Source organism: Panonychus citri, unplaced genomic scaffold (assembly GCF_014898815.1).
Source record: "Panonychus citri isolate SS breed McGregor unplaced genomic scaffold, ASM1489881v1 Contig00023, whole genome shotgun sequence".
In the NCBI taxonomy this organism is placed as follows: Eukaryota; Metazoa; Arthropoda; class Arachnida; order Trombidiformes; family Tetranychidae; genus Panonychus; species Panonychus citri.
The window spans coordinates 1,537,511-1,564,161 of NW_026515428.1; the positions used below are offsets into that span (position 1 = coordinate 1,537,511).

General features: G+C 29.2%; 1 protein-coding gene across 1 annotated transcript in view; it reads right to left on the bottom strand.

Moving 5' to 3' along the window:
• Nucleotides 1-2,167: 2,167 nt before the first annotated feature.
• LOC128395708 (synaptogenesis protein syg-2-like) overlaps nt 2,168-26,651 on the bottom strand; it is a 69,910-nt gene continuing 45,426 nt past the window's right edge. The window contains exons 5-12 of the mRNA XM_053356183.1: nt 21,488-21,784; nt 21,018-21,109; nt 20,705-20,903; nt 19,700-20,029; nt 4,453-4,758; nt 4,230-4,358; nt 3,405-3,453; nt 2,168-3,292 (exon numbers count right to left, since the gene is read on the bottom strand). Coding sequence (XP_053212158.1) covers nt 2,797-3,292; nt 3,405-3,453; nt 4,230-4,358; nt 4,453-4,758; nt 19,700-20,029; nt 20,705-20,903; nt 21,018-21,109; nt 21,488-21,784 — 1,898 coding nt within the window. The 3' untranslated portion in view covers nt 2,168-2,796. The remainder of the gene's footprint in view (nt 3,293-3,404; nt 3,454-4,229; nt 4,359-4,452; nt 4,759-19,699; nt 20,030-20,704; nt 20,904-21,017; nt 21,110-21,487; nt 21,785-26,651) is intronic.

Below are 26,651 nucleotides of genomic sequence, written 5' to 3' on the forward strand. Positions count from 1 at the left end.
TAATTCTAATGATTGTTTATTATAAAGAAAGAAGGTGAAAAAGACTGTATCTTTAATGATTCCGACCTTTAATCTTATATTTAGATATAATCTTTAAATCACTCTTGGCAATTCTTGAACAATTACCATGGTGGGGATCGATTGCAGCTCTTACCCTTTGCCTGAAATTTTACTTTTTCCATTAATGATTCGTAATATGAGTAAGTATTTTGATCAACTCTTAATTGTCAGATAATCTATTCAATTGATTAATTTTCCTATCTTTTCACCTTCTGATGAGAGATGATAAATTGAGCTGACAATTAGCGGTTCGATGATCAATTAATTGTTAAAAGAGTTGTATTTGTTTGATTGTTTACGTTTTTACAGATTAATTGTCTAAATAGAAATGATAGTTAACGTGATGATCAACTCAATCTAAATTATTATATGAAAGTCTTAGAATTGACAAAAAAGGGATGATGATTATCTTCTCAGTGATTCTGTAAATAGATGATGATGAAGATAAAGATGATTTTTGGATCTTATTGTTGAGATAAATTAACAACAAATAAGATGAGGAAACATATTAACACAATCAAGTATAAAAACCGTTAGAGATGAAGAAAGTGAGAGAAGAGAGAGAGAAACAAAAACAAGAATCATTGAAGCTTGTTTACTAATCGAGATGAGAATCAGATGATGATGAAGATGAAGATGAGGAAATGTATCAAACTCTTAATTCTTTGTCATCATCATCATCATTATCTTCATGTTGAAATTTTTTGTGTCACCATTGAATGTATCCAATACATTGAATATAATGGTTAAAGTGAAAATTGTTGTACTGAATTTATTTACTCGATACTTGAATCTTTCTCTTCATCATCCTGATCATCTTACAATTTTTCTCTCATTTCGATTGTTTTGTTCAAATAGGAAGATGAAAGTGAAGAAAAAGTTCGATCTTCGAATTTCTCTCTGCCTTTTTTCCGTTGTTTTTAACATTTTTCTCGTTCTATTTTATCCTTCGTCAAACGATAAAAATAGGGATGAGGATGGAGAGAAAAAAAGAGAAAAATTCTGCTGAAAGTGTATCATGTCAATAGATAGTTGGCTTTTTGGTGTGTCTCTTGAGATTCAATCAGATGAACTTTTTTTTATCTACACTCAGGACCTTTTTTATTCACTGAGTTTCATCCTAATGGAGGTGATGATGATGAAGAGAGAAAGGTAAGAGAGAGAGAGAGGGAGAAATTGAAGAGATGATGAAATAAAAGGAAAAAGGAAAAAGAATTGATGAAGATTATCATCACCAAGGTACTTTCATCCATTTCAATTGATTGTCAAATTCAAGGCATGTATTTCCGTTTCCATCTGATGATAGAGTTTATATAAAATTTGAACATCTATTCATGGTTTCATCTTACAATATAATCTTAATCATGTCACATGAAATTGTGATTTAGTTGTTGATAGCACTTTTCATCATGTGATCATCTTCACAACTCATTGGTGTTAATTGCGTCAAATTTTGCTGAATCAAACATTTACCATGAAGAGAGATAAGTTCTGATCAGATCATTTTCTATTCTCTTTATTATTAATATTTTCTCCTCGCCATCGAAAACTAAATCAGTTAATCAAGTGATTCTCACGCGAAAAAATAAATAAATTGTGCTTGAAACAATCAACAACAAAGATGATTAAATATCAATGTTAACTTTTAACTTGAAACTTTTTGTTCATTGTAAATGGTTAACAATCAACTAATCATGATGAGAAAAAAAATATCATTTTCTAATCAATGAGTTATATCATCAAAAGTAATTTATTATCACTTTACAATTGATTATCGTTGAAAAAAAAGTGATGATCAAAGTTGATTGTTGTCTTTTTTTGGCAAAACAATCAAGGACAGACAATGTCATTGATTATTGTTAAAAACTGGATCAATTTGATCATTTTTTATGTAAAGATTGATTAATTTAATCATCTAACTAAATCAACCCTTGATTTAAACTTTGATTACATTGAAATCGTTTTTCATTAACTTTTCATTCAATTAAATCACAACAACAAAATCATCAATTATCATCAATGGATTAGAATGAAAAAAAATCATGTTAATCATGATACGAAATCATTACAATCAACTAATCATCAGCGATTAATATTGATTTGAGATGCAGTTGATCAATCAAATTTCATTTAATTGTTGTTCATTTGGCAAAATTATTAATATTTCATGGTAACAATTTAAGTTTTCACAATTAAAACCTAAATTTGCATAATTAAACAATCATATATATTTTATATATTCAATTGAAGTATCAAATCAATCAAATTTACAGAATTTAAATTATTAAAAACAATCAATAGATTTACAATTAATTACAATTTGTTCAACAATTAATATCAATATAAATTTTGTGTGTAAGATTTTCAATCGTTACAATTAAAATTGAATACAATGTATAAAATTAATTTCTTGTCATATAAACTAAATTGAGCTTTTGTTTTGGTTTAAATTACAATAACAGTTAATAGAGTAACAATTAAGGTTAATTGTTTGCTTGTGATTAATTAAATTGACAAAGTGAAAAAAAAGTTTGGGCAAAGTTTCAATGGATTAAATAAATTTCACTTCTAATCCAACACAATTAAAAAGCTAATAGAAAATTTTTCCTCTCGGTTACAATTAACAAAAAGTGATTGGAGTTGAATTTTTTTTTTCCTGTTGAGAATCAATTTTTTCATCAATTGTTCAACTAATTGTCAGGTTAATTAAGTGAGAGGAAACTGATGGTTAATTAATTAAAACCCTGTTGTTGTTAGATGGCAGTGATTACCATAAAAATTTGAAGCCTCGATTGTGGTGTTACCCTGATTGGATTCACAGGTTGATTGTAATTGTTGTTGTTGTTGATTAGGTTGATGGTGATGATGATGATGAAGGTGGGAAACTGGTGAGGGTGTGAGGGTATTGTGATGATGATGATAATGATGTTGATTAATTAAACCAGAATCATTTGGAGCCATTGAATTGAATTCATAGATTTCGGCTTCAATTGTTCCCGTTAGAACGGGAATTGTCATGAAACCGGACGAATCTAAAGTTAATTGTGATGGAATCAAATCAGGTCCCCAAATCTCATCAATACACTCCAATTGTTCAGTTAATTGTTTACCATTCGACTCATCACCATGTTGATCAATTAGATGATTAGTATTGGCTGTGGTGATTAGTGACTCTCCGCAATTACCTTGAATTGAAACGCTTCCAACAAGACAATTAGTTGTTAACTCGCATCTAATCATATAATTGTAACAACAGAACAGCAATTAAATTAAATTTAGTTTTAATCAACTTGATTGGTAAAAATTTGACTTGGTAATTAATCAAACTATTAATTAGTACTTACTTATTGTTGTTTCCTGAAATTCTGGAAAGATTGATAAAATTTAATTTATCTGTGATTAAGAAGAAGACACAACAATTAGATTAGTGATTATAATTTAATTGCTGATTGTTGTTGTTTATTTATTAGCAATTACAATTTATTATCATCATGTGTTAATCATGATTAACTTTATTACCAATTGATTGTTACATTTACTACCGATTATGATTACTAAATTGTCCATAAATTGTTTACTATTTGTTTTATTGTCACTTTTTATGGTTTACAACAAATCATTACGATTAGTTGATTGTTGTTCTAGTGATCAACTTATTTGATTAATATTAATAATTTCATTTGAATCACAGTCTCCATATTGTTATTTATTAAGTTAATTGTCAAATGATAAAAAAAAGATATTCACAATTAACTTTTGTTGGTCACAAACTAAATCAGAAATTTAATTTGAAATAATCAATCAAGATGATCAACTAATTGTTTCCCTAATGGCAAATCAAAAATTGGGAATAAAAAAGTGACTAGACTGAAATTAAATCAACAATTAACAAAAAGTTATAATACTTAATATTTATAAGAGGAAAACAAAAGCAAAATTGTGATTTAATTAGTGGTCACTTTTGAATCAAATTGTGATTAAAATTGTGCTAATTATCATTATAATCAAGAGTAATTAACGTTGATTAATTGATATTCTGATACTTTGCCCACTGAGAGGTAGATAATTTAAATTCACAATTAAATTTAGATCAACATCAATCAATCAAAAATGAATTAACAAAAAAGTATCACAATTTAACCTTTAAATTGTCAACAATTAACTCTCACCTTTTCGGGAATCATCATCACTACGTATCTTCATCACCAAGATGATGATAATTGCGACAATAATTAAGGTAACAATGGTTCCCATTAAAAGTAACACTGAAGTTGAGACAACAGTTTCTTCAAAATAATCTAAATTTAATTATAACAATTAAGAAAGAGAGAGAGAGAGAGAAGATATTAAGTTAACAATCTAATCAATGGAATCAATATTGATCACAATTACCTGTTTGCCATCTCTCAGCGACCAAAGTGTTACCGTTAATTGTTACAATTGGACTTTGTCCACGACCATTGGAAGCATAAGTGACCAAGTGAAATAAATTGCCCGCGGGCAAAGCATTGGCTATAAAAAATGGATACTCAGAGGAGGTTAAATTGTTGATAAGGCGTTTTTTCCCTGAGGCGTTAATGTAAACCTCAAGGTGAAAGGTTTGCTCAAGTCCACCAGAATAACCTGGATTACATTCAATGGTCAGTGTATGGGCAGTTATATTGGTCAGTGTACAATTTTCTGGTGCATCGGGTGGACCTTGAAAATGATTCAAAAAGAATACAAAATCAATCAGTAAGAATATTAATCCAATCAACTTGACAATCGAAAATATTAGAAACTTTTACAAGCTCAGAATTAATTTATCTAAACTACTTGGATAATATTTAATACGATTAGATTATTTAATGTTCATGTTACTACTATTTAGCAGTGACAAAATTGTTTCCATGATGAATGTTGAACTTTTTTCTCATTCATTCCCAACGAACTGAGATCATGATGATGGAGTGAAAAAAGTTCATTCTAAAAGATTTCAAATCCACAATTCAGTTGATATTGTTACGAATTTTTTTCCCCAATTGTTAAACTTTAATTTGATTAATAATTTTTTCCCCTAAGAAAATTAATTGTTCAATTAACTGATTAGTCTCATTGGACTCAATCAAATCTGTTACCAATTGAGACTCTTAAACCAAACCAAAGTGCATATCGATTAGTTGATTGATTTAAATTGTCACAAGCAATGATATTAATCATTTGCATAATTTTAAACGGAAACAAACAGTTGAAAATTAATTGTAAACAATTAATCAAATTTTCTGTATAAAACAGAATGAGGAAAAAATCCAATTGATTTCTATCGATTAAGATTATCAACCAATTCAACTAATCAATTTGGTTACTCTTATTGTCCACCTCAAACCATTTCCACTTCCCATTTCATTCATTAGATTAATTATCTTGGGATCTTGTATTTGAATATTAAATAAACTAAACTGACCACAACACGATAACCATCATGATAATAATAATATTTCCATGTCCAGTCAACGAAACGAAAAAACTAGCAACCAGGACACTTTGTCATTCTGATGATGGTCATCATCACGCTTTTTCATTCCATTACGAGTGACCAATGGTAATGGGAGTGGGAAACTTTTTCCTCCTCCATCTTGGTTTATATATAAGTGTAAATGTTTGACTCATTTGATAATATTATGTAACAACAACAATAACAGAAAAGAGTGTGAATATAATGAGTAATGTAAGAAGGATGATTCTTGGTGTATACTTGAGATGATGGGACACAAAAGAGGGTGATAATGGGGTGGCTCATATTAGCTGAGAGAAAATGTTGAAAACTATCCATTGAGTTTCTTATTCATGTTCAAGAATCTTATCATCTTCTTTTTTTTTGTCTTCCTCATCAACATCATTTTCTTGAATATGATTATTGATATTTTCTAACCATGTAAATACAAGGAAAGAAATCAAATGAAATAACATCTCATCATCATCATCATCATCAACAAATTGAATTCAATGAACTGATTGACAATCAAGTATTCAGAATATCAACTTATACTCTCTGAATCTCTTGAAACTTTTGCATTGTAAATCTTTCCAATTGATTTTTATCAAATGATGACATTAATCATGATCACAGTGAGAAGGTGATAATAAGAATGATGATTTAGATTGATGATGATGCTGTCGATCAACAAATAAGCAAAAAGTCAATCATTTAATATTATCAGAAAAAGAGAGAGATAGAAAGTTTAATTTTCTGGAAACTAAAATGATTGACAGTTAATTGGTTATAATAATAATCGTAATCAACTTTATAAACTAATCATTATTATCTCTTGTATATGAAGTTGGACATGAACATTTAACACAGAAAAAAGTTAAGGTCAACGAAAGTGATTTAGATGATTTTGATTATCAATTTAATAAAATCTATCAACTTGAGATATGTAACAATCAAATTGATAGACTAACAATTTCACTAATTGTTCAAATAATCTTCATTTAGGCTCTTAACGAATCAGGTAACAATTAACAGGTTAATTAACTCTTCAAGAAGTTCTGATTACAATTGAATGACCATAAAAGTATCTAAATGGACAAATTTAGATGAGCGAAACTTTTTTTTTCGAACTCTTCTTTTTATCGATTTTCAACAAGAAAAATAGATCGTTAGCACGTTAGAACTCAGAGTCTCAAGGACTTTACAAATTCGATAATCGATAGATTATTATCTCTATCCTAAGAGTGAAGATTATCATAAATTATTATTATATCGAAAGAGGAAGAGACTAAACGAAAAGAGTAAAAAATTTTCTGTTCTAATTTTTTTTCCTTTTTCGCTTTCGTTTTGCTTTTTTCGTTCGAGAGAAAGTGAGAGAGAATGAGAGAGAGAGAGAGATTAATTAACAATATTGTTGACAATTTGATGAAATGTTAGTTAATCGATCGCAAATGTGAATCATTAAAAATTGATCATCAACATGAAAATCGACAATCGATAATCAACTAGAGCAAAAAGCAAAAAGATGTTAACAAATCTGAGAATTGATTTAATTAAGATTGATAAATGATAAACAGTTAAGTCAGAAAATAAAAACGTAACAATAACAGATAAGAAATTATCATCAACAGAAAAACTACTGAGTGATTATCATGAAATAAGATGAATTATCGGCAATGGGAATTATTTTTCCGTTTCCTCATTCATTCAACATTTTTCTCCTTGATGGTCAATAAATCAAGTTAATTATTGTCCGATATGCTAATATAATATCAATAAAGGGCAAATTCACAACAATTCAGGTCAAGATAATAAACGTACTAAGATATATTTCTGCTTCTGGAAGCACATCAATCACCATAATAATAATAATAATCAGAATTAGAATCAGAATTGAAATCTAAGTAATGATTAGATATTCATTTTTCTCTCTCTTCATCGATTTTCGACCAAATCAGAGTAAAGTTCTCAATTCGAAAGTGTAAATGAAAGTTGATATTACGAGAGAGATATGATGAGAAATGATTTTTGTTCATTGCAATCAGAACTTTGGAAATTTTCATCATGAAAATTGAAACATTATCAACAACATGAATTTCCTGATGATGAGGATGAAAAAGTTGTTTTCTCAGCAGAAAAAAATAAAACAAAATAAAGTTTAACAACATGATAGATATCATGTTATATGCTACATGTTTACATGATGGTTATACTGAAAAAAAGCAAATGATGATAATAATAAAAAGCAATTGCCATTTATTCAGTTTTGATTGTAAATAATAATAATTCATAAATTGCTTGCTTATGCTTGTTGATAATGGACTTTGATTGTTGTTGTCAAACTTGTAATAACAACAATCAACAATTTTGATTGAAAAAATAGTAAATCATTGCTAATAGACTTGAACCCAAAGGGACATTTATCTGTGTCAATTTTGCGTAAAGTTGTTACTTTATCAAATCAATTGATATTATTACTCGGCTGTATACAGATTAGAGGGTGATACAGGGTGCAATTGGGTGAGCTATGTGGTGGTCTAGTGTTGGGCTTGTTGTTGTTGAAGGCCTTTGATATTTTGATGGCGTTGAAAAAAAGTTATTGGTAAAAATTTTTGATGCAAAAGCAAATTGTAACTTTCCAACTCATTTAATGTGCTCATATGAAAAGAGAGTGGTAAGAGGCTGTGAGAGTGGGTAAACAGGGTGATACATAGCTGTAAATTTAGGTCACTTTGACAAGAGAGAGAGAGAGAGATGAAAAAACTTATCATGTTTGAATCAATTGAAACAAATCATTTGTTGAGACATAAAAGTTTATCTCAATAGGACTTGAAATTCAAATGAAGAATACATAATGTATTTAGTTTTCGAGTCTTTTTTTCTTCCAAAATTCTGGTAACTGGATACAATTTTCAACATTTCATTGAACCAAATTTATGAGTCAAATGAATGAGTTGAAAAAATTTCAGAAAAGTTCAATGTTTGGTTGAGAATTGAATCTGTAAATATAATGATAAAAATCATCAATCAAATTTGTTTATCATCGGTTATTCAACAAGAGAAGGGGTGAAGAAAATGTTGTAATTATTGATGAGAAGAGAAAACCGATTCTGATCTTTGGATGGATGAATCAAAATATATTCACTATCATGGTCATTTGAATGATAATCATGTAATCTGAGAGAGGATAATGATAATATTTTGCCCGAAAAGTCAGATATCAGCAAAAGAAACTAAAATATAATAACTGTTATCGATTATGTTCAGGTATCATTTTTTTCCTTGACCATCAACATCATAATCATCTAATGGACATCAATTCATCAATATACCACGAAGATTGAGATGATCATCATCATGATGGTGAGTAAGGGGTATGAATACTACATCAGAACTTTTTTGTCTTACCAACAAATTTTTTTCCACACAGATTGTAATGATTTGAGATGAGAAACATTAACCTTTTTCAAGATTTTTCTTGTCCATTGGTCAGCTCATCATCTTTTGAGAGAGGAAGTAGGGATGAGGATAAAGTGAGAGAGAGAGATTGATGAAAATGATATTTCAAAATTTAACATCCATCTTGACCCTAATAGCATCTTCCTGGAAACAATCAAATCCATTGGAAATGAAAAATTTGACCAATCATAAGTGGATTTAGTTGAGGATTAAGAGTAACAAAAGGATAAAAAAAGTGATGCGGATGAGAAACTAAAAGAAAATAGGGAAAAGAACATTATTTTTTTCTTCCTTTCCATTTCTCTTACTTTTCTCTAATTTATCATCTTTATCCTTCTAATCAAATCAAATCAAATCATGTTTAATTGATGTTGAAAACCAGAAAACATTTCAAATCAAATGAGAGATAAAGTTAATTGCTTTCATTTAATCTCATTTAAGAATAAGGTTTTTTTTATATCAAAAAGTAAAGAAAAGTTCAAGTGATTAGTTGAACAATTTTTAAATTAAATTCGTTATCATTTTAATTGACTAATCATCAATTTGACAAAAGACTCAAATGATGATAATACAAAGGTAAACATAATCATAATCATCATTATCTGAAAAGTTATCAATTGTAATGTCAATAGAGAAACAATAAAACTCATTGAGATCAATCAACTGATGATGAGGATGAAAAAAAAAGATATATTAGAAAAGGGAAATAAACAATTGCCTCATCACCAACCCCACCCTTCATTTAACCTTTATAATGATGATAAAAAGAGGGTCAAAGGATAACAAGTTGTGTAGTATAATAGTTTCAATGGTTTATCATGTTTATTTCAGTGAAACATATGATAAGGATGAGGATGAGGATGGAAAAGTAGTAAAAGGTAAACAAGGAAATACAAAGATAACGGTAAAAGTTACCTTAAGATGTTGATGGTTAGGGATGAGGATGGAGGAGGAATAGGTTAGTAATCAAGTGCTGGATAGATGGTAAAAAAATCACCATGGGAGTTGATGAGGATTCTTGATCAATGACATGATTATTACTTGTTACTATTTAACCTTGTTGATTAACATTGTTTTCATTTTCTATCTAATATTTAATATATAAATTATCTGGTAACGATTAACTTTGAATCGATAGTCAATGAACTATTTTTAAAAGGCTTTCATGATGGTCAAGTATTAGTTGGCCATAGACAGTGAGTGTAAAGAGAGAGATAATATTAGTGATGAGAATACGATAATAATCATGATTCTAATGATGTTGTTGTTGATGATTAAGCTGATCATCATGATGAAAGAAGAAAAGAAAAACTCAGCAAATTATATCATCATCTTCAAGTAAAAACTTGATTCCCCTTGATGATTAGTGGAAGATGAGGATGAGGATGAGGAAGAGAAAAAAAAAGTTCTCAATCTAAAATAAATTTCCTCAGTTTCTCTAGAACATGATGACAAGTTCTATCTAACTTTTTCTACAGCAAGATAACCACACACTCTTTAATTGACAGGGAATCATCTAAGGAGATCATTGATTAAAGGAGTGGGAAAAAAAGTTCAACGAAAAGAAAAGAAAAAAGTTCCATGTAAATTGAATGAATATCATTCAACGAAGGAAAATTTAGTTATAATCAATTTCTGTTGTTCCAATAGTCTCAACACTTTACAATCATAATTATCGTTGATGGGATATGAGAAAGTTCTGAAATAATTATTCAATGATTTATTCTTACACAAAATAAACACCGAGAATCATCATTATCATGATGATTATTTAAAGATTCATGGAGAAAGAGAGAGACAGAGGAATGAAAAATTCTCGGTAAAATTAATGATAGAAAATGATAATAAATTGAAATCTTTTTTTCATCAATTTAATATTCTGATATCTTGCTCATCATCTTCCAGAATCAGGGTGGAAATTCAATTTTCACCCAAATTTGATATTGTTGAGCTTTTACTTTTCATTTGAATATCATTAGATTGAAATATTATCATTATTTTAAAGGAAGAAGGGAAAAATAATAATGATATTCTCAGTGAGAAAAACAAATAACATATCAAATGTTTGAACAATTTTATGGATGCTGAAAGAGGTGTGAGATGTATTCTTGTTGTATTCATCATCATCTGATTTCAGGGAATCATATTCATGATGAATTCTGTGTTTATATATTCACACTTGATCCTAAGATGATGATCCTTTCTGATGACATGTACATGAACAAAAAGTATATAATGTTTTCCCTAATACAATATTATCACAAATGCTAATAGATCAACAATCAGTGAATTATAATATTAAATTATTTCACCCAACTAATCAAACGGATAAGATAATCAAATCAAATTCACTTGATTAGATTAAAATTTGAATCAGGGCGAAAGAGGGAGATGCTTTTTATCACTTGTCTCTCTCTCTCTCTTTCTTTTTAGCTACTTGACCTATGGTCAGAATTTGATATTTCATCATCCACATTATAAGCTATTCATTGATTGTTGTTGTTTCCGGTTATTTTTGTTGTTTTTCTTGTCTGAGTTTTTTTCCCATGTCAACATAATCAATTTGATTGGTGAAACTAAATATAAATGGTCAAGTGGTCAGTTTTGGTGAGAGGAGGAGGTGGACAAATATTTCTGATATGATCAAATTAGCTCAATTTATGGTCACAACAGGATTAAAGGTTTTGTTTTCAAATCCAATGTTAAGTAAACCCAAAACAATGGTCATTACAGATTAAGAAAGGAGGAGGAAAATATTTCTTGACCAGAGTGTTGAAGCTTATTAAATTTCATGTCTGACCAATAGGATTGCCAATCATCATTTTAAATTATCTTATTCACTCTGTTGTTTCATTTCCTTTTTATCTTGAACTTTTCCACCCTTTAACTGTTTATTCAATCATGATTAAATTCAGTCATCTTTTGATTGATTATCATGTTTATAAATGAGAATTCAAAATAAACAGCCAATTAAACGTAAAAATTGAATTTAAACTTTAGGGTGTAAATAGAAAAGTAATAGTTACGCTGAATCGAATACTTTAAGCTGAGAAATTGAGTGAAACTTTGGTGAGGCAAAAGTTCTGATTCTTCAAGAATTTACACCATTTTTTTCAGTGTGATCAGGGGAGTTTGACGAGAAAAAAATGATAATTTGAAGAGAATGAAAAATTTCCAATGGTCATCATTAGTTGAGATAAATAACTAAGGTTAGAGGAAGGTGAAAGCTCAAGAAGTGGAAAAGTTTAATTGAATAAATGTCACCATGAAATTCAAGAAAAAAGTGAAAAAATTTCTAATATCATGGTGAGAGAAAAGTTCTAATGATTAATATAGAAAGATTTGGAAAAAGATTCAATCGGTACAAAATATGAGGACTGAAAGAATTTTGGAAAGTTCGAACCATAAAGAAAGAAAGAAAAGAGAGAGAGAGAGAAAAGTCCAGTTAGAACTTTTCTTTTCGACAAATTCGATAGATTCTGATTGACCCGCTCATTGAGCAAATCCAATCAGTTATTTCATCTCTTAATCATAACAATTAATAAATCAACAATATCTAAGTGAAAGGTTTTATGATTGATTTAATCAATTGGTCAAGTTAATAAAAACACCAAGCAATGTCCAGTTATTGTCTCATTCTGGTCAACAAAAACAAATGCCTCAAGGGAGCCTTGACCAAAGAGTAATTTTTTTCTTGTATTGTCATCATCAGTTAAGTGACCATCAGTTATTACTGTTATTATTATCATCACCATCAAGGTAAACTTTAATATCATTTGATTGATTATCAATGATGAAAAATTACCAATGGTCATTTAAATGATCATTGACCACAAGCATTGAAATTAATCAATTATATTGATACCTGATCAGGTAAACAGTTTAATTTCATGATATTGTTTAATTAATAGTTTTAATTGTGATATAACTTTAATACTTTGTATGTGTGGTAAACACAATTACTTTTAATTGAAACTTAATTAACACAAGTAAATAGAGAACAAAGTTAATTAGTTAATCAATTAAATCAGCAATGTATCAACAATATAATCAATCTAATTAGGACTAAAGTTTAACAAGTTTCACCATGTTGGATCATAATTAGTTTCCTATTGATATTATTGAGTATCTTGTGATTGTTTTTAATTGTTCATCATTAAATCAATCAATCTGATTATCATGTATAATTAACGGCAATGATCAGAGGAAATTTTCAAGTTGATTGACATTTTCCTCTTTAATTTGAACAGGATAAACATGATGAAAGAGTTGAGCCCTGATTAATTCTGAGATTCATCATGAATAATTATCATTTGAATAATTCATTATGAATTGTTGAGATTTAATTTCAATGTTATGGTGAACTTGGATAGACTCATTTTCATGTTGCTGTTTTTCAGTATAAACATTGTCAATGTTTTCTATTTGTTTACTGAACTTTCCATGAATTATCATGAAAAGAAAAAGTAAATTATCACCAAGAAAAAAAAAGGTTTCACTGTCACCGAAAGAAAAACATATAATGATGTACCTATTGACTGGGAGAGAGAAAGAAAAAATCTACTGAACAAAATGTCACAGAAAGAATTATTTGGTTCAGAATTGAGCTGAACTTTTACCATGAATGAGAGAGAAAGAGAGTGAGATGAAGAAGACATCAAGATATATCCAAGGAAATGAAAAAAGAGAGAAATAAAAAAAGGTAAAGGGAAAATTTTTCCTTCGATTTCAATGTTACATTAACTGAAGAATAGGATGAAGAAAAAAAAATAACATTCGATTCATTGATTGATGAATTTTCATTTTTTTCCAGGGTGAAAAGTGACACTGATCCTTTGGAGATTGAAACATTAACAGATAATTATATCCATCATCATCATCATCATGAGTACATCACCATAATCAATTAAAAGAGGAAGATATCACCATGAACAATAGGTTCAGGAGAAAAGATAGAAAAAAAAAGTTGAGGGTGAAAAATCTGAATGAAAAAAGTTCCCACCTCATCAGCTTCATCTCTTTATTTCCTCTGAGTGGTGTGAGTAATTTTTTGGCCCAGATTCGAATTTGGAAACAATGAGAATTGAATCAGAAAATGTTTCATCTTCCACATGAGCTTCTATACTCACAATCTTATTAATATATTCTTTCAGAACTTTTTTGTTCAAAGTCAATTCAGAATCATTGGACCGAGGTGACGGTGGGTGAAGATCAAGAGTAGGGAAATAAATAAATGCTCACAATCAACAGTAATCATATTTTTCAGGATCAAATGGTGATGATAATGATTAACTTAACTTTCACGATTTTCCCCAAACTTCCCGCCTTTGGATCACATTTTTCCCACTCTCAATTGTTTCACAAGCTTATTATCAACCCTTTTCATTGCCAACATCATAATCATTAACACTGATAATTATTACTTAACAAAAGCATTATCATCACAATTAACTCAAATCAATTTCAATACTTGGTAACAATTAACACTCTTGCATATTCCCATTCAATTGTAACTACCAAACAAAAAAAAGTACCATGTTCATGTTAATCGTTTGCAATTGGTAATCTAATTGCCAATTGATTTTGCGAGCAAAAAATCAACTTGTCCCCTGCAAATCAATCAAAATTGATTGTTGTAAGTATATTACAATCAATTTATCAATTTCCTCCCATCCTGTACTTAGTATTTGATGCAAATTGCAGTGTCAATGTTAAAAAGATGTGAAAAAAATATATATTGATATAAATTGATTGTAACCAGAAAATTTTTCTTTCACCTTCAACTGAATTTTTTTTTGTTACCATGAAAAAAAATAAGATTCCTGATAATAGGAAAACCCTTTCAATTGAATGATATTTCATGATAACTGAATTTACTTTCAAGTTGCTCAATTTTTCAACATTAAAAAAAATCAATGAGTCAAAAATCAAATACACTATCAACTGTCAATGATAAGAGAGTCTATTCAATATTATAAGAAACATCATGTTCCAAATATTATATTATATTTGCCCTGAAATTTCATGAACAAGTGAAGAAAAAAGTTTTCAAGTATCAGAATATTATCTGGAAAAATAAATTGAACAATCATCTTTTTAAATGATAACATCAATTTAATACCATAGACACATACAATTAACAATCAAGTCATGATCATATATTTTTCCATTGCTGAGTATTTTCACCAAACCATCAAGAATTTTTTTTCTCTCACAAAAGATTAACATGAAAAATGAAATTCTGCTTTAATTTGTTGCTCCAAATGAGCAGTTAGAGAGAGAAAAAAAAATTGTTTCAACTAATGAACTTAAACAACTTTAATCAAACTGGAAAATCTTTCAGTTTCAACCCTGAATTTATCATGAACTTTCATCAAGTTTATATTATTATTACTTATAAGTGGCTATGTTTTTTTTATCACCCTGGTAAATGATCATCATCATCATGATTATCATGATGAAATTTTTACTTTTCAGGGGAAAACTTTCTCTCCTTCATCTCTCTAATGAACATCATCTTAATACAGTTCAACTTTAATTCTGGTCAACAGGGAGTTAATAATATATATACTTAGCCCCTTCGTACTTTTCAAGGTACTAATCGTACTGAGGAATGATAATCATACTGGTTCAAGTCAAAGAAAAGTTCATTGAGTCAATTCTGAATGGATTCTTTACAGAATAAAAAGAGTAAAGAGAGAAAAAAACTTTTCGATAGCCGCAGGGGTTTTCGTAAGTTAGAACTTTTTTCACCCTTATTTCTAGTCTTATATTGGCTCAAAATTCAGTTTTAATACAATTATCCATCATGGGTCATCATGATTCTCTACCATGAGAGAGACCTTAATGAGTTATCATTCAGTTTTTCGGAGAAAAATTTTCGACTCAAAAAGGAAGATCAAAGTTCTAGTCTTTAATGTGAGAGAAGATGAAAGTTCATGATGATATTTGTTCTGAAATTCAACCATGATATAAGAGTACATGTTGAAATCAAGTAGAAAAATTGTCAACTAGTTGACAATCAAATTTAGAGAAAAAGAGAAGGGGAAAAATTTGTTTCCTTTTCTCGGAACAAAAAAATATTTCAATTCTTCAAATTCTGACAGCTTCATCTTACCATAGTAATAACATCATAATCATCTTCATCCTCTAAAATAAGGAAATGTATTTGTTTCCTACTCTAACTCATCATCAACCCATGTAATCGTCTTAATCATTACCCTGATCGAGTTTCGCTTTTTAAACTAAACTTTTATCGTTCATCTTTTCATGGAAAATTCATCATTATGTTTTTGGAAAATTTTCTCCAACTATATCTGCCTTTATAATTGATTTTCATTCGTCATCCCAATGCTTCAACCCGATCCTCAGTATTACACTTGACTTGCTGATACTTGGTGTTTACTGATAAACACATTAGTTAAACTTGACAGGGAAATTTTTTATCATCTTCTTATCTTCCTCCTTTCATTACTCTCTCTCTCTCTCTCTCTCTCTCTTCTCCTTCATCCTCAACTTTGTTGAACAATCAAAATTGATGAAGAGAGGGAGAGACTTTGAGATTCAAGTTGAATTAAGCATCGTATCCATTGGATAGGATTTTATAAGTGGGAGTGGGATACCAGCTAGTGGATTATATTAGGATGAAGATAAAGAATTTTGTAAAAAGGGTGAGAATGATGATAAATAATCGATTAATGAAGCGAGAGCTATCATTTTTTATTTTTTTCCTCAATCATTGTTATCATTGATTTTTTGATTCGCTATCATCATCAGTTGAATTATTTGTAACTATTTTTTTCACTTTCAAAATGAAGAATGGGAGTGAAAAAAGGGTTTTCATGGTAGTTCTGATTAGATGAATAGATGAGAAGGAAAGAAAGAGAGAGAGAGAGAGAGAGAGAGAGAGAGAGAGCAATGAGAGATGAATAAGCTTTATAATCATCATTTCCTTCATCTTCAATCTACAAGGATTCATTAAGAAAAGTACATTTGGATCGATATCGAAAAAAGAAACTTTTTCAATGAATATTCTCAATATAAAGTCAAATGAGACAGAAATAAGATAAAGATGATGAACATGTTGATGAAGAAAAAAGAAAAGATTAAGAAGATAAAACAAGATGGTGATGATGAGTTATCTCTTTGGTGGGAAATAAATAACTCGGAGTATATCGATTAGACTTGAAGAGATCGAAGATTGAGAGAGAAAGTGAATGAAGATGGAATGGAAGTTGAATAAATGTATCAGAATCACGATAATGTTGAATGATGGAAGTCAATTCCTGTAACCAAAATAGTTTCATCTTCTTAATCCACTAATCATATTAACGGATTAACAGCAATAACAGTTGATAATCGGATGTGCAGATATAATCATCAAGATGATGGAAAAGCAAAGAAATTGTAAATTGAGTAGTAACCATGAAATTACAGAATTATATTCAACATTTCCATGGACCCATGAAAACCTAATGAATATGAATAAATTATCTTCTTAAAACTAACAATCGAAAGGATAATTCCTCAGTCTACTGTTAACATTTCAATCCTTATAAACACAAATACGATATGAATTTTTGTTCATCATGATGAACAGTGAAAAAGGTATGAAAGTGATCATCATCATCATTATCATCATCATGATAATCACCCTGTGAAGATGATCATGTAGACAAAAGAGAGAGAGAGAGAAGATGAATGAGATGATGAAGATAAACAGGATAAAGTTGTAGTTTCATTCAGTTGAGAATTCAGTGTAATCCAGTTGACCATGAAGATGGATGAGAAAATGAAAAGGTAAAAGGAAGGCAAGAAACATGTAGACAACTGAATCATATTCATGGTTGGATAATCTCATATTCATTGGTCAGTTTTATTTGTTACACTTACAAATCAAGAGAGAGAGAGATGGTCAAAGATGCTAATGAATAAACACACTCAATATGTTTCATTATAATTCCAATGAATTCCCGCTGTCTATTCTCATTATCTCATGATCATTGGAAATAGAATTCAAATTTTATCATCAATTCTGAACAAAGAAATTAATTACTTTGTTAACTAAGATCTATTTTTATCTCGATAATAATTTGATATTCTAATGCTAAACTTCAAAATTGATTAGTCATATTCACAGTTTGATTTAGCTAATTGATATTTTTATGTAGCAATAGGAGCATAGATTTCGTGTTGATCATGAGAGAGCTTGAATAGTTCAAATCTAGTCACGATTTGGACATTTATTATGAAGAGATAACGAACCTTGATCGTCAGAATATCATCAATATGATAATCATTTCATTTGAATAATTAAATGTTTACAATTGTAATTTGGTTTCTCTTTAATTATGTGATCATTTTGTTTACATAAACTCATTAATTACAATTAGTTTCTAATCATTTGGTTGATTATTATGGTTTTATTTTCCATCTTAGACAATTAAATGCATTGAGAAAAACGTTAATTTCTTACGATTATCTTGATTACTGATTCGGATTCTAGACAATTTATTTCAGAACTTTTTTATTCATCTGATCAATTTTACTCTTTTTCTTATCTCTTTCTATTTAACTGACCACACTGGACATGGTTGAATAATGAACTGGAAATCGATAAACTTACCAAGAATCAAAAACAAATCGAATGAAAAAAAAGTTAATTGTAACAATTAATTAGAAAAACACTAATTCGGATCAACAATCTAGACAAATTTTCACCTAATCAAGCAACTAAATCAGTTTAGATTGTCAAGGATTAAATCCTCTTTTTCCAAGTTAATCAAGTTGAAAACTTTTTTCCCCACTGCAATAATATAATGACCACAAGTTGAGTGGTCATTTTTACAAGAGTAAAAAAAGTAAACGATAAAATTAATGATTATGTTTCTACAATCAACTTACCAAACTAATCAATGCTAATCAATATCTAGAAAACCGGATAATCAACGGATGAACTTGATGATAATAGATGAGATTACATTTTAGAGCAAAAAAAGAAATGACAATTTCCGGGAAAAGAATGAAAAAAAAATCAACTCTTCCCATGAATGGAAATCGTTAATCGGAATCAGAATCATTTTCACGCTCATTAACCTTTTTTAGAAAAGAAGAAGAGGAGAAAAAAAAAGTTCGAAAAGAAAAATCCTAAGGTACTTTTCCTCTATCATTACAAAAATATACTTCCAATTCCCTCTCTTGCCACTCCCACCCAGAATTCCCTCCATGATGATCATCATTTTTATCATCATGAAAAACAACATCATGAACCAAAGTGAAATTCAACTTCACTAGACTGTAACAGTAAATTATTATTGACTGATAAAAAACTCATATAATAATTTCATGTACAGCATGTTCTCATATGATATTATCATCATTGAAGATTCAGTTGATGTTATCTTGGAGATAGTTACATGGTAAGAAAAAAAAATGAATTCTCAATGATAACTGAATTTATAGCTACAAACATTTCAAGGTAGAAATAAATAACAATAATAATGGTGGAAAACAAAGTTCGTTTAACTTTTTTTTTCTTCTCCAGCCACATGATAAATATTAGAATAACACAACATTCAGCATGGAAACTTGAGTAATGGAGTTTGAAATTTTCTCTCTTAGTTAAATATTCATTGAGATTCAACTATTAATATAAATTAAAAAGGATAAACAAGAGAGAGAGAGAGATATTGAGGTGGAAAAACTTACCCGCCGGGATGACAAAGTAAAGACAAGGTTCCGTTTGTTTACCCACTCGATTCGAGGCGATACAATAAAGGACCCCGTAGTCCAGTGGTCTCTTTGGGATGTAGGTGGCAACACTTTTCAATCCATCAACGGTGAATTTAATCTGTTCCGGTTCACCAATACTATTGGAACTTTTATTCACATTTTCATCCCCTGAAAGGGTTGAATTAAAGGTCCATTGAAAGGTAACATCTTTCTGTGGATTAGCATCAACCTCACATACAATCACTGCGACCTCATGCTTGGCCACACCGTAGTGAACCCTTTGACCTGATCTACATATCGGTGTATCTGAAAAAAAGTTTAGGCAAAAAAAAAACAATTACGTTTAGATGAATTCATGATAATTGAAACAATCCAATTCAATTTTCCTCTCTGCACTTAATTAATCAACTTGATTAGATTTCATTGATTTGTAATTAACATTTGTCAACCAATTAAATAGATTAAAAATATTCCAAAAGTTGATTAGCTGTTTAATCAACTGATTTTCTTGATTAAATTAAAAAGCTCATTTGTTTTATTTCAATTCAATTAGTTAATTATTTTCCTGTCTCATACTTTTTTCTAGGTAAATTTTTAGTTAATTTAGTTTATTATTATTAGGTTAATTGTTTCAAAAAGATTGGAAATTAACTATTGAAAATGAAGGGAAAAAATTTCATCAACTGATTGTTATTCAATATTAAATGAAATAAATAAATTGGTTGATTGGTTAATTGTTCATTCAACTAGATTGTTCATCTCATCATCATTGATTCTTATGATTAGTTAATCATTTGGTAGTAATTGAAAAAAAGTTCAACTGTGGAAAATCTGAAATTTCTTATGGTGGTGATTTTCAGGTGAATTGAATAACCTGAGTGATGATTTTATGATTTTTACTTATTGGAAAATTGAATTGACAAAAACCAGAGGAAAAGTTGGAGAAAACAAAAAAAAATCCAATAATGGACATTGACTTACATTTAACATCTAAATGGACAATATCACTTGACCCTTTACCTATGGTATTAACAGCCCAGCATTGATATTTGCCGGAATGAATTTTACCAACATTTCGTATTAAAAGTGAACTATTATTGACAGAGATTCGTTGTTTATTATCACTTTCCAGCTTTTTACCATTATAAAACCAACCAATTTCAGTAATCGCTGGATTAGACTTGATATATCAAAATAACAGGATAGAAATGGATTAACGTTGATGAAAGATCAAAAATTTAGAGAGAGAGAGAGAGAGACAGAAATAGAGAACTAGATTATCTTCCAATATTACCTGAATATTGCATTCGATGTAAACATCACTTCCCTCCATGATATCCTTATTCTGGATGCTTGAACCCAGGGCAAGAGACGCAATTGGCACAACTTGAAGATGGACACACAGGGAAAATGAATGGACAAAAAAGTGAATACATTTTATTATATTAACATTGAAATCGAAGCAAAAAAATCAAATGTAATGACCACAAGAGACTTGAAGTCAATGGGACCATCAAGTGACTCGATATTATTATTGATGACACAACTAATGTAATACTATCTTTCTGTTGGCAACAATTTAAAATTTCTTCAAATAATCAACTAATGATGTAAAGATAACCTTTAGCTGACCGTAAGCTGCAAGGTCAATCATTGATGTCTAATTGTTACAGATAAATAGTTACAATCTTTTTTTCTGATGATCAGTAAGTGTAATCTAATCACTAACTATGGTTACTATTAGATTGAAGGTTAAATACTTACAGTGAACTTTGATTATTAGTAAATCTTCAATAAGATAATCTGTAAATTGTTGATTAATTGCTGAACAGGTTAATCTTTTACCATTATCATCAACTGAAGGCACTAAGGTGAGATAGGCAGTTGTAACTGAGCCATCATCTGATGTTGATTCACCTAAGCCGGTTAATTGTACACCCTCTTTGTACCAATTAAGTTTAGCCGGTGGACGGGAACCAATTGATTGGCATATTAGTTCATATTGTGTTCCGGTTAACATAATTGTCGGCGGGTTAATTAACTTTACTTCAACAGGCTTAACTAAAATATAAATGAAAAGCAAATACAATTCAAGGTAAATATTATACACATAAACAAATTCATTCATAAATATCCAAAAAAAAAGAGAAAAGAAAATTTGAAAATTCTGGTTTTCTACTCATTCCATAGTATCATCATCATCATCATCACATGTAATATTCATGGTGTGATTCTGAATTGAAGATGCTGATGACATTATATGAATTCATCATTACCATGATGAGCAGTTCTTACCACCTCAGAAATGAGTCTGTGGTGTAAATATGATTATTATTACACTTATAGTGGCAATTCAGGGTAAAAGTTGGTATCATGAATTCATATTGATTGATTCATGAATATGAAAACTTCAATTATCATCATCATCATCATTATTATTATTGTTATGATTAGGAATCTGTTTATTGCAATAAATATATTACAATGTGTTTGTAATTTCTGTAAAATGTTGTTCATTTTCATTGAGAATTAGTTTTTGAATCATCATGTAATGTATCCTGAACTTATTGATGTTATTATTATTATGATTACAATCAATTGAATTATTATATGAAGGTAACTTTAATTCAGGCAAACAAAAGGAAGAATCCAAGATATTCCTGATATTGTATATATGAGAAGAAGCAAAAAGATCCTGAAAAAAGGCAATTTATTTTCATGATCATGAATAGGAATAGATTCTGAAAATATCCAGAATTTTGGAAAGGATGTTTAATATGTACATGATACATTTTCTATTGAAAAATATTCAATGATTTCAATTGGGAATAAAGTGAGGAAAGTGTTTTCATGATATTACATGGAATCCAATCAACCTTATAAAAAGATATTTTCTCTTTTGTTTTCTATTCTATCATTTATATTTTGGTTCATTTCATGGAAAAATTTTTACTCTTTCTTTTCTCATGGAATTTTCAACCTTTTCCCTTACACCCTCGTATCTTCATCATCTTAATATATATACAATTCTAAGTAACATTCTCAGGTATTCGCATGAGTTTTCCAATTATCATTCATCAGAATCTGAGTTTCATTCACTATTGTTTGACCTTTTATATGGTAGAAATTTTTTTCCTCTTTCACTATCAACAAGATTACACACCATGGATGAGATTATTCATATCTCCTGTAATTGAACTAGGGAAAGTTCAGAAATGTTCATAGTGATAATCTACCGGCAATATGAGGATAAAGTTCATTTTCTTGGGAATGTTTATCCATTTCAAACTGAAATTTTTTCTCGAAATATTATTAAACTAATTTGTGGATAATATTTTGTTGATTCAATTTTCATTGATTCAGAACTTTTTTATTCCCTTCTTCATGGTGAAATTATCTGTTTTAGCTTGAATAGGATGTTATTGTTGATGACTAGAGGAAGATAAAAATACAGATGATGCAATTAAGATTCCAAGAGTTTCCATGTTAAGATATTATCTCATTCAGTTCAATGGAATCGTAGTTGAGATTAGACTTTTCTTCAGATTCTATTTTTCCCCTCCCTTCATAATAAGTGTAAATAATTTGATACAAAATGATATTATCTCTCTCTCTCTCTCTCTCTCTCTCTCTCTCTTTCGCTCTGCTTCTGACCACTGGTCAGCATTTCTGAAGTTCTTATGATAATATTATTATTGCGACTTCCTCTTTCTCATCATCTTCCTCCATTCATCAATATAATCATGATAAAAATGTAGTGAAAACAATTTGATTGATATTATCCAATGAATGGAAATAAATTTCCCTCTCAACAATTAATCAAATCATTGATTTGTCACCAACAAATTGCTGCCTTTAATCATAAACAATAAAGTTAATTTACAGTTAAATCATAAACAATTATCCAATGGGTGTATTAACATTGATATCTTTTCAAGTTTATTATCACTTCAATTTGTACAAAATGTTGTAATTAGAGCACATTAACACCCATGATACATGATAATCTCATGAATTAATATTTCTCTCGCAGGTTATTAGGTATATTAATCTGAAGATAAATTTGGTTCAATGTTTCAAATTGTTTCTCATGAAAGAATGGATAACTTTTAGTCACGAACTCAGGACGAGAGAAAAAAAAATTCTGATAATTCGATAAGTCTGAACTTTTTTTTGTTCTTTTCTTTTCAATTCATGTTAATTGTTCTGATGTGATTCAGAAGATTATCCTCTTAATAACTCAAGAATATTTCTCCTTCAGTATATTATACATATATGAATTCTCATGAAAACAAAAAGAAAATGTGACGAAATAAAAAGAGAGATGATATTATTTATCGTTTATTGGACATTCGAATGTGATAAATATGCTGATAAGATTATGACAACATGAAAGGTAAAACTTGGACTTATCATGGAAATGATATTTTCATGGTATCGAAATTATATTTCACAACCATTAAGATGATCTCAAGTAGATTCATTGATGCAGAATTTAATGTAACAGGAGGAGGAATTATTATCATCAAGTGTTGACAAAATTAAACTCATGAATTAACCAGGAAGGAATAATGATCATCATAATATTGAACATGTAAATTATTAATTAACAGTTAAAGATGATTAAGGTTGAGAGAGAGAGAGAGGAGGTAAAGATAATGAGGATAAAAGTAGGATAGCCAAAGGTCAATCTGATTTGAATTGGTCAATCATTAGTAAAACAATTTCATTCAACTGTTTCAAGTTAGTGGGTTGATTATTTCCAGAGGATGATGATGTTTTCTCACTCGTATCTGATTACCATCATGTTGTCTCAGATTCAAACTGAATTACATGGAATCATTAAATGTCTATCCCTTTTTTACTCAATGGTGACTATTATTATTACTTCCCTAGCCCACCCATAACATTATATACACAGTTTCGATATTGGTCAATACTGGTCATCTCTTTACTTCATCAATATTAGTAATTATTATTATTATTATTATTGTAATTTACTTTGCTGTGTGTCTTGGTAACATGATGATGGGAGTTGATAAAGAAGGTGGAAACATGGAAGTTGATTGTATGTATATAATTTTTTGATTCAGTCTGAATGTTCAGCCAGTTCTGATTCTGTAATTCTGTGTTCAGTTTGATAGTTTTTTCTTTGGATCCTTTTTTTTATTCTTTCTCATTGAAAATATAAAAGTGTCACGTAGTTATTAATATGTTGAACGTCACATATAATATAATGTACAAAAAGATATTCGCAGTTTTTTAGTTACACATGTATTAACACTACTATTGACCACTTATCCTCCTCCCACACTGGAAAGGGTATCATAGGGTTGAGAATATTTTACCACCTTTGACCTTGTTCTTCGTTGAAAATTGTTCTGGTTAGAAAGAGAGTTTGAAATGAACATAAAGTTTAAAAATTCCCGTGAGAAAATCAAAATAATATCAGAACTTTCTAAGCTCATGTAATCAGTGCCTTTTCTCATCACTATTCCACTTTAACCCTCATCCCCATGATAGACATGCTTTTGTGGTCCTTTTCACCATCAACTAACATTCTATATTATGTCACCAGGAAGACGAAAAAGAGAAAATCATTGAACAGAACTTTTTATTTCTCTCTCTTCTCTAGTCCATTCTCTTCAATTCCTTTTTCATCTCGTTCACTCTTCATCAATTCCAGGTTCTTAATTTTACCTTCTTCTTCTTATTCCATCGATTTAACCTCAACGACAATGACGAAAAATGATCATGAGACTTATGGGAATTAGAGGAAAATAATGTCACCATGGATAATGATGATGAGAGAAAGTAAGATGAACAAAAGGCTTTAAGAACTTGGTGAAAATACTGATGATGAAAAGGTAAATCATCTAACGAGTTTACAATGAATTATGTATATCAGGTAAAGAATCATTATCTTTGTAAAATAATTGAAGATCAACATTATTGACCATTATTCAAGTACGTTCATTACAATTAGTAAATGTATCTCCGTATAAATTATTGGATAAATGTCGTGTTACCTTTTCTTCATTGATCAAACAGAAATTACTAATTATTCTGTTATTTATTGATTATCCACATCTAATAGCTAAATTTAGAGCAATTGATAACTAAGTGACACTTTAGACTTCAACAAATTAGTTTCTGATCAGATCAAGGTCATTGGTTGGAAGAAAAATCATCAAAGGTCATTTAAAAATCCTCCTTCCATATAAATCTATGTATTTGTTGATGCTTCGTATTTGAAGTTCACAGAGCTCAGAATTTGCTAATTTTCCCATGGAATTGGATTTACCGGTAAGAAAAGTTCAGTATTTATTAATTGTCCATATCAGTTGGTTAACAATTAACTAGCTGATTGTTAGTACTTTAATTATGATTAAAACTTGAATCCACTAAAAGTAGTTAATGATAACCTTTCACTATGATGATAATAATGAATGAGCTACTATTTGGATTTGATTAACTGTTAGATGAGATTAACTAACATGTAATTAACAATCAATGAATAGCATGTTTATTTAATTTTCTAATGATGAACATCAACCTAATAATAATCAGTAAATTGTTACTGGTTTGATACATTGTAATTAAAATTAAATCAAAGACAAACTGTTTCCAGATGATTGTAATTAGCCTGATTACAATTAAGCAATAAGGTTGAAGATGATTAAACACAAAATGATAATACAAATGATAATCAAATTAAATCACATTGGCCAAATTGGCTTAACTTCAAATCTAATTTAAATCTATTAGTTCAATGGATATACAACAATTAAAAGTTGATTAGATTGTGTGAGCAGAGTAAAAAAGTAAATTGTTTCAATCTTAATCATTGAAACTTAGCTTAATTATAATTAACGGTTGATGATGTTTAAGAAAAAGAAGAGCAATTTAGACTCTATTAACAAATTGT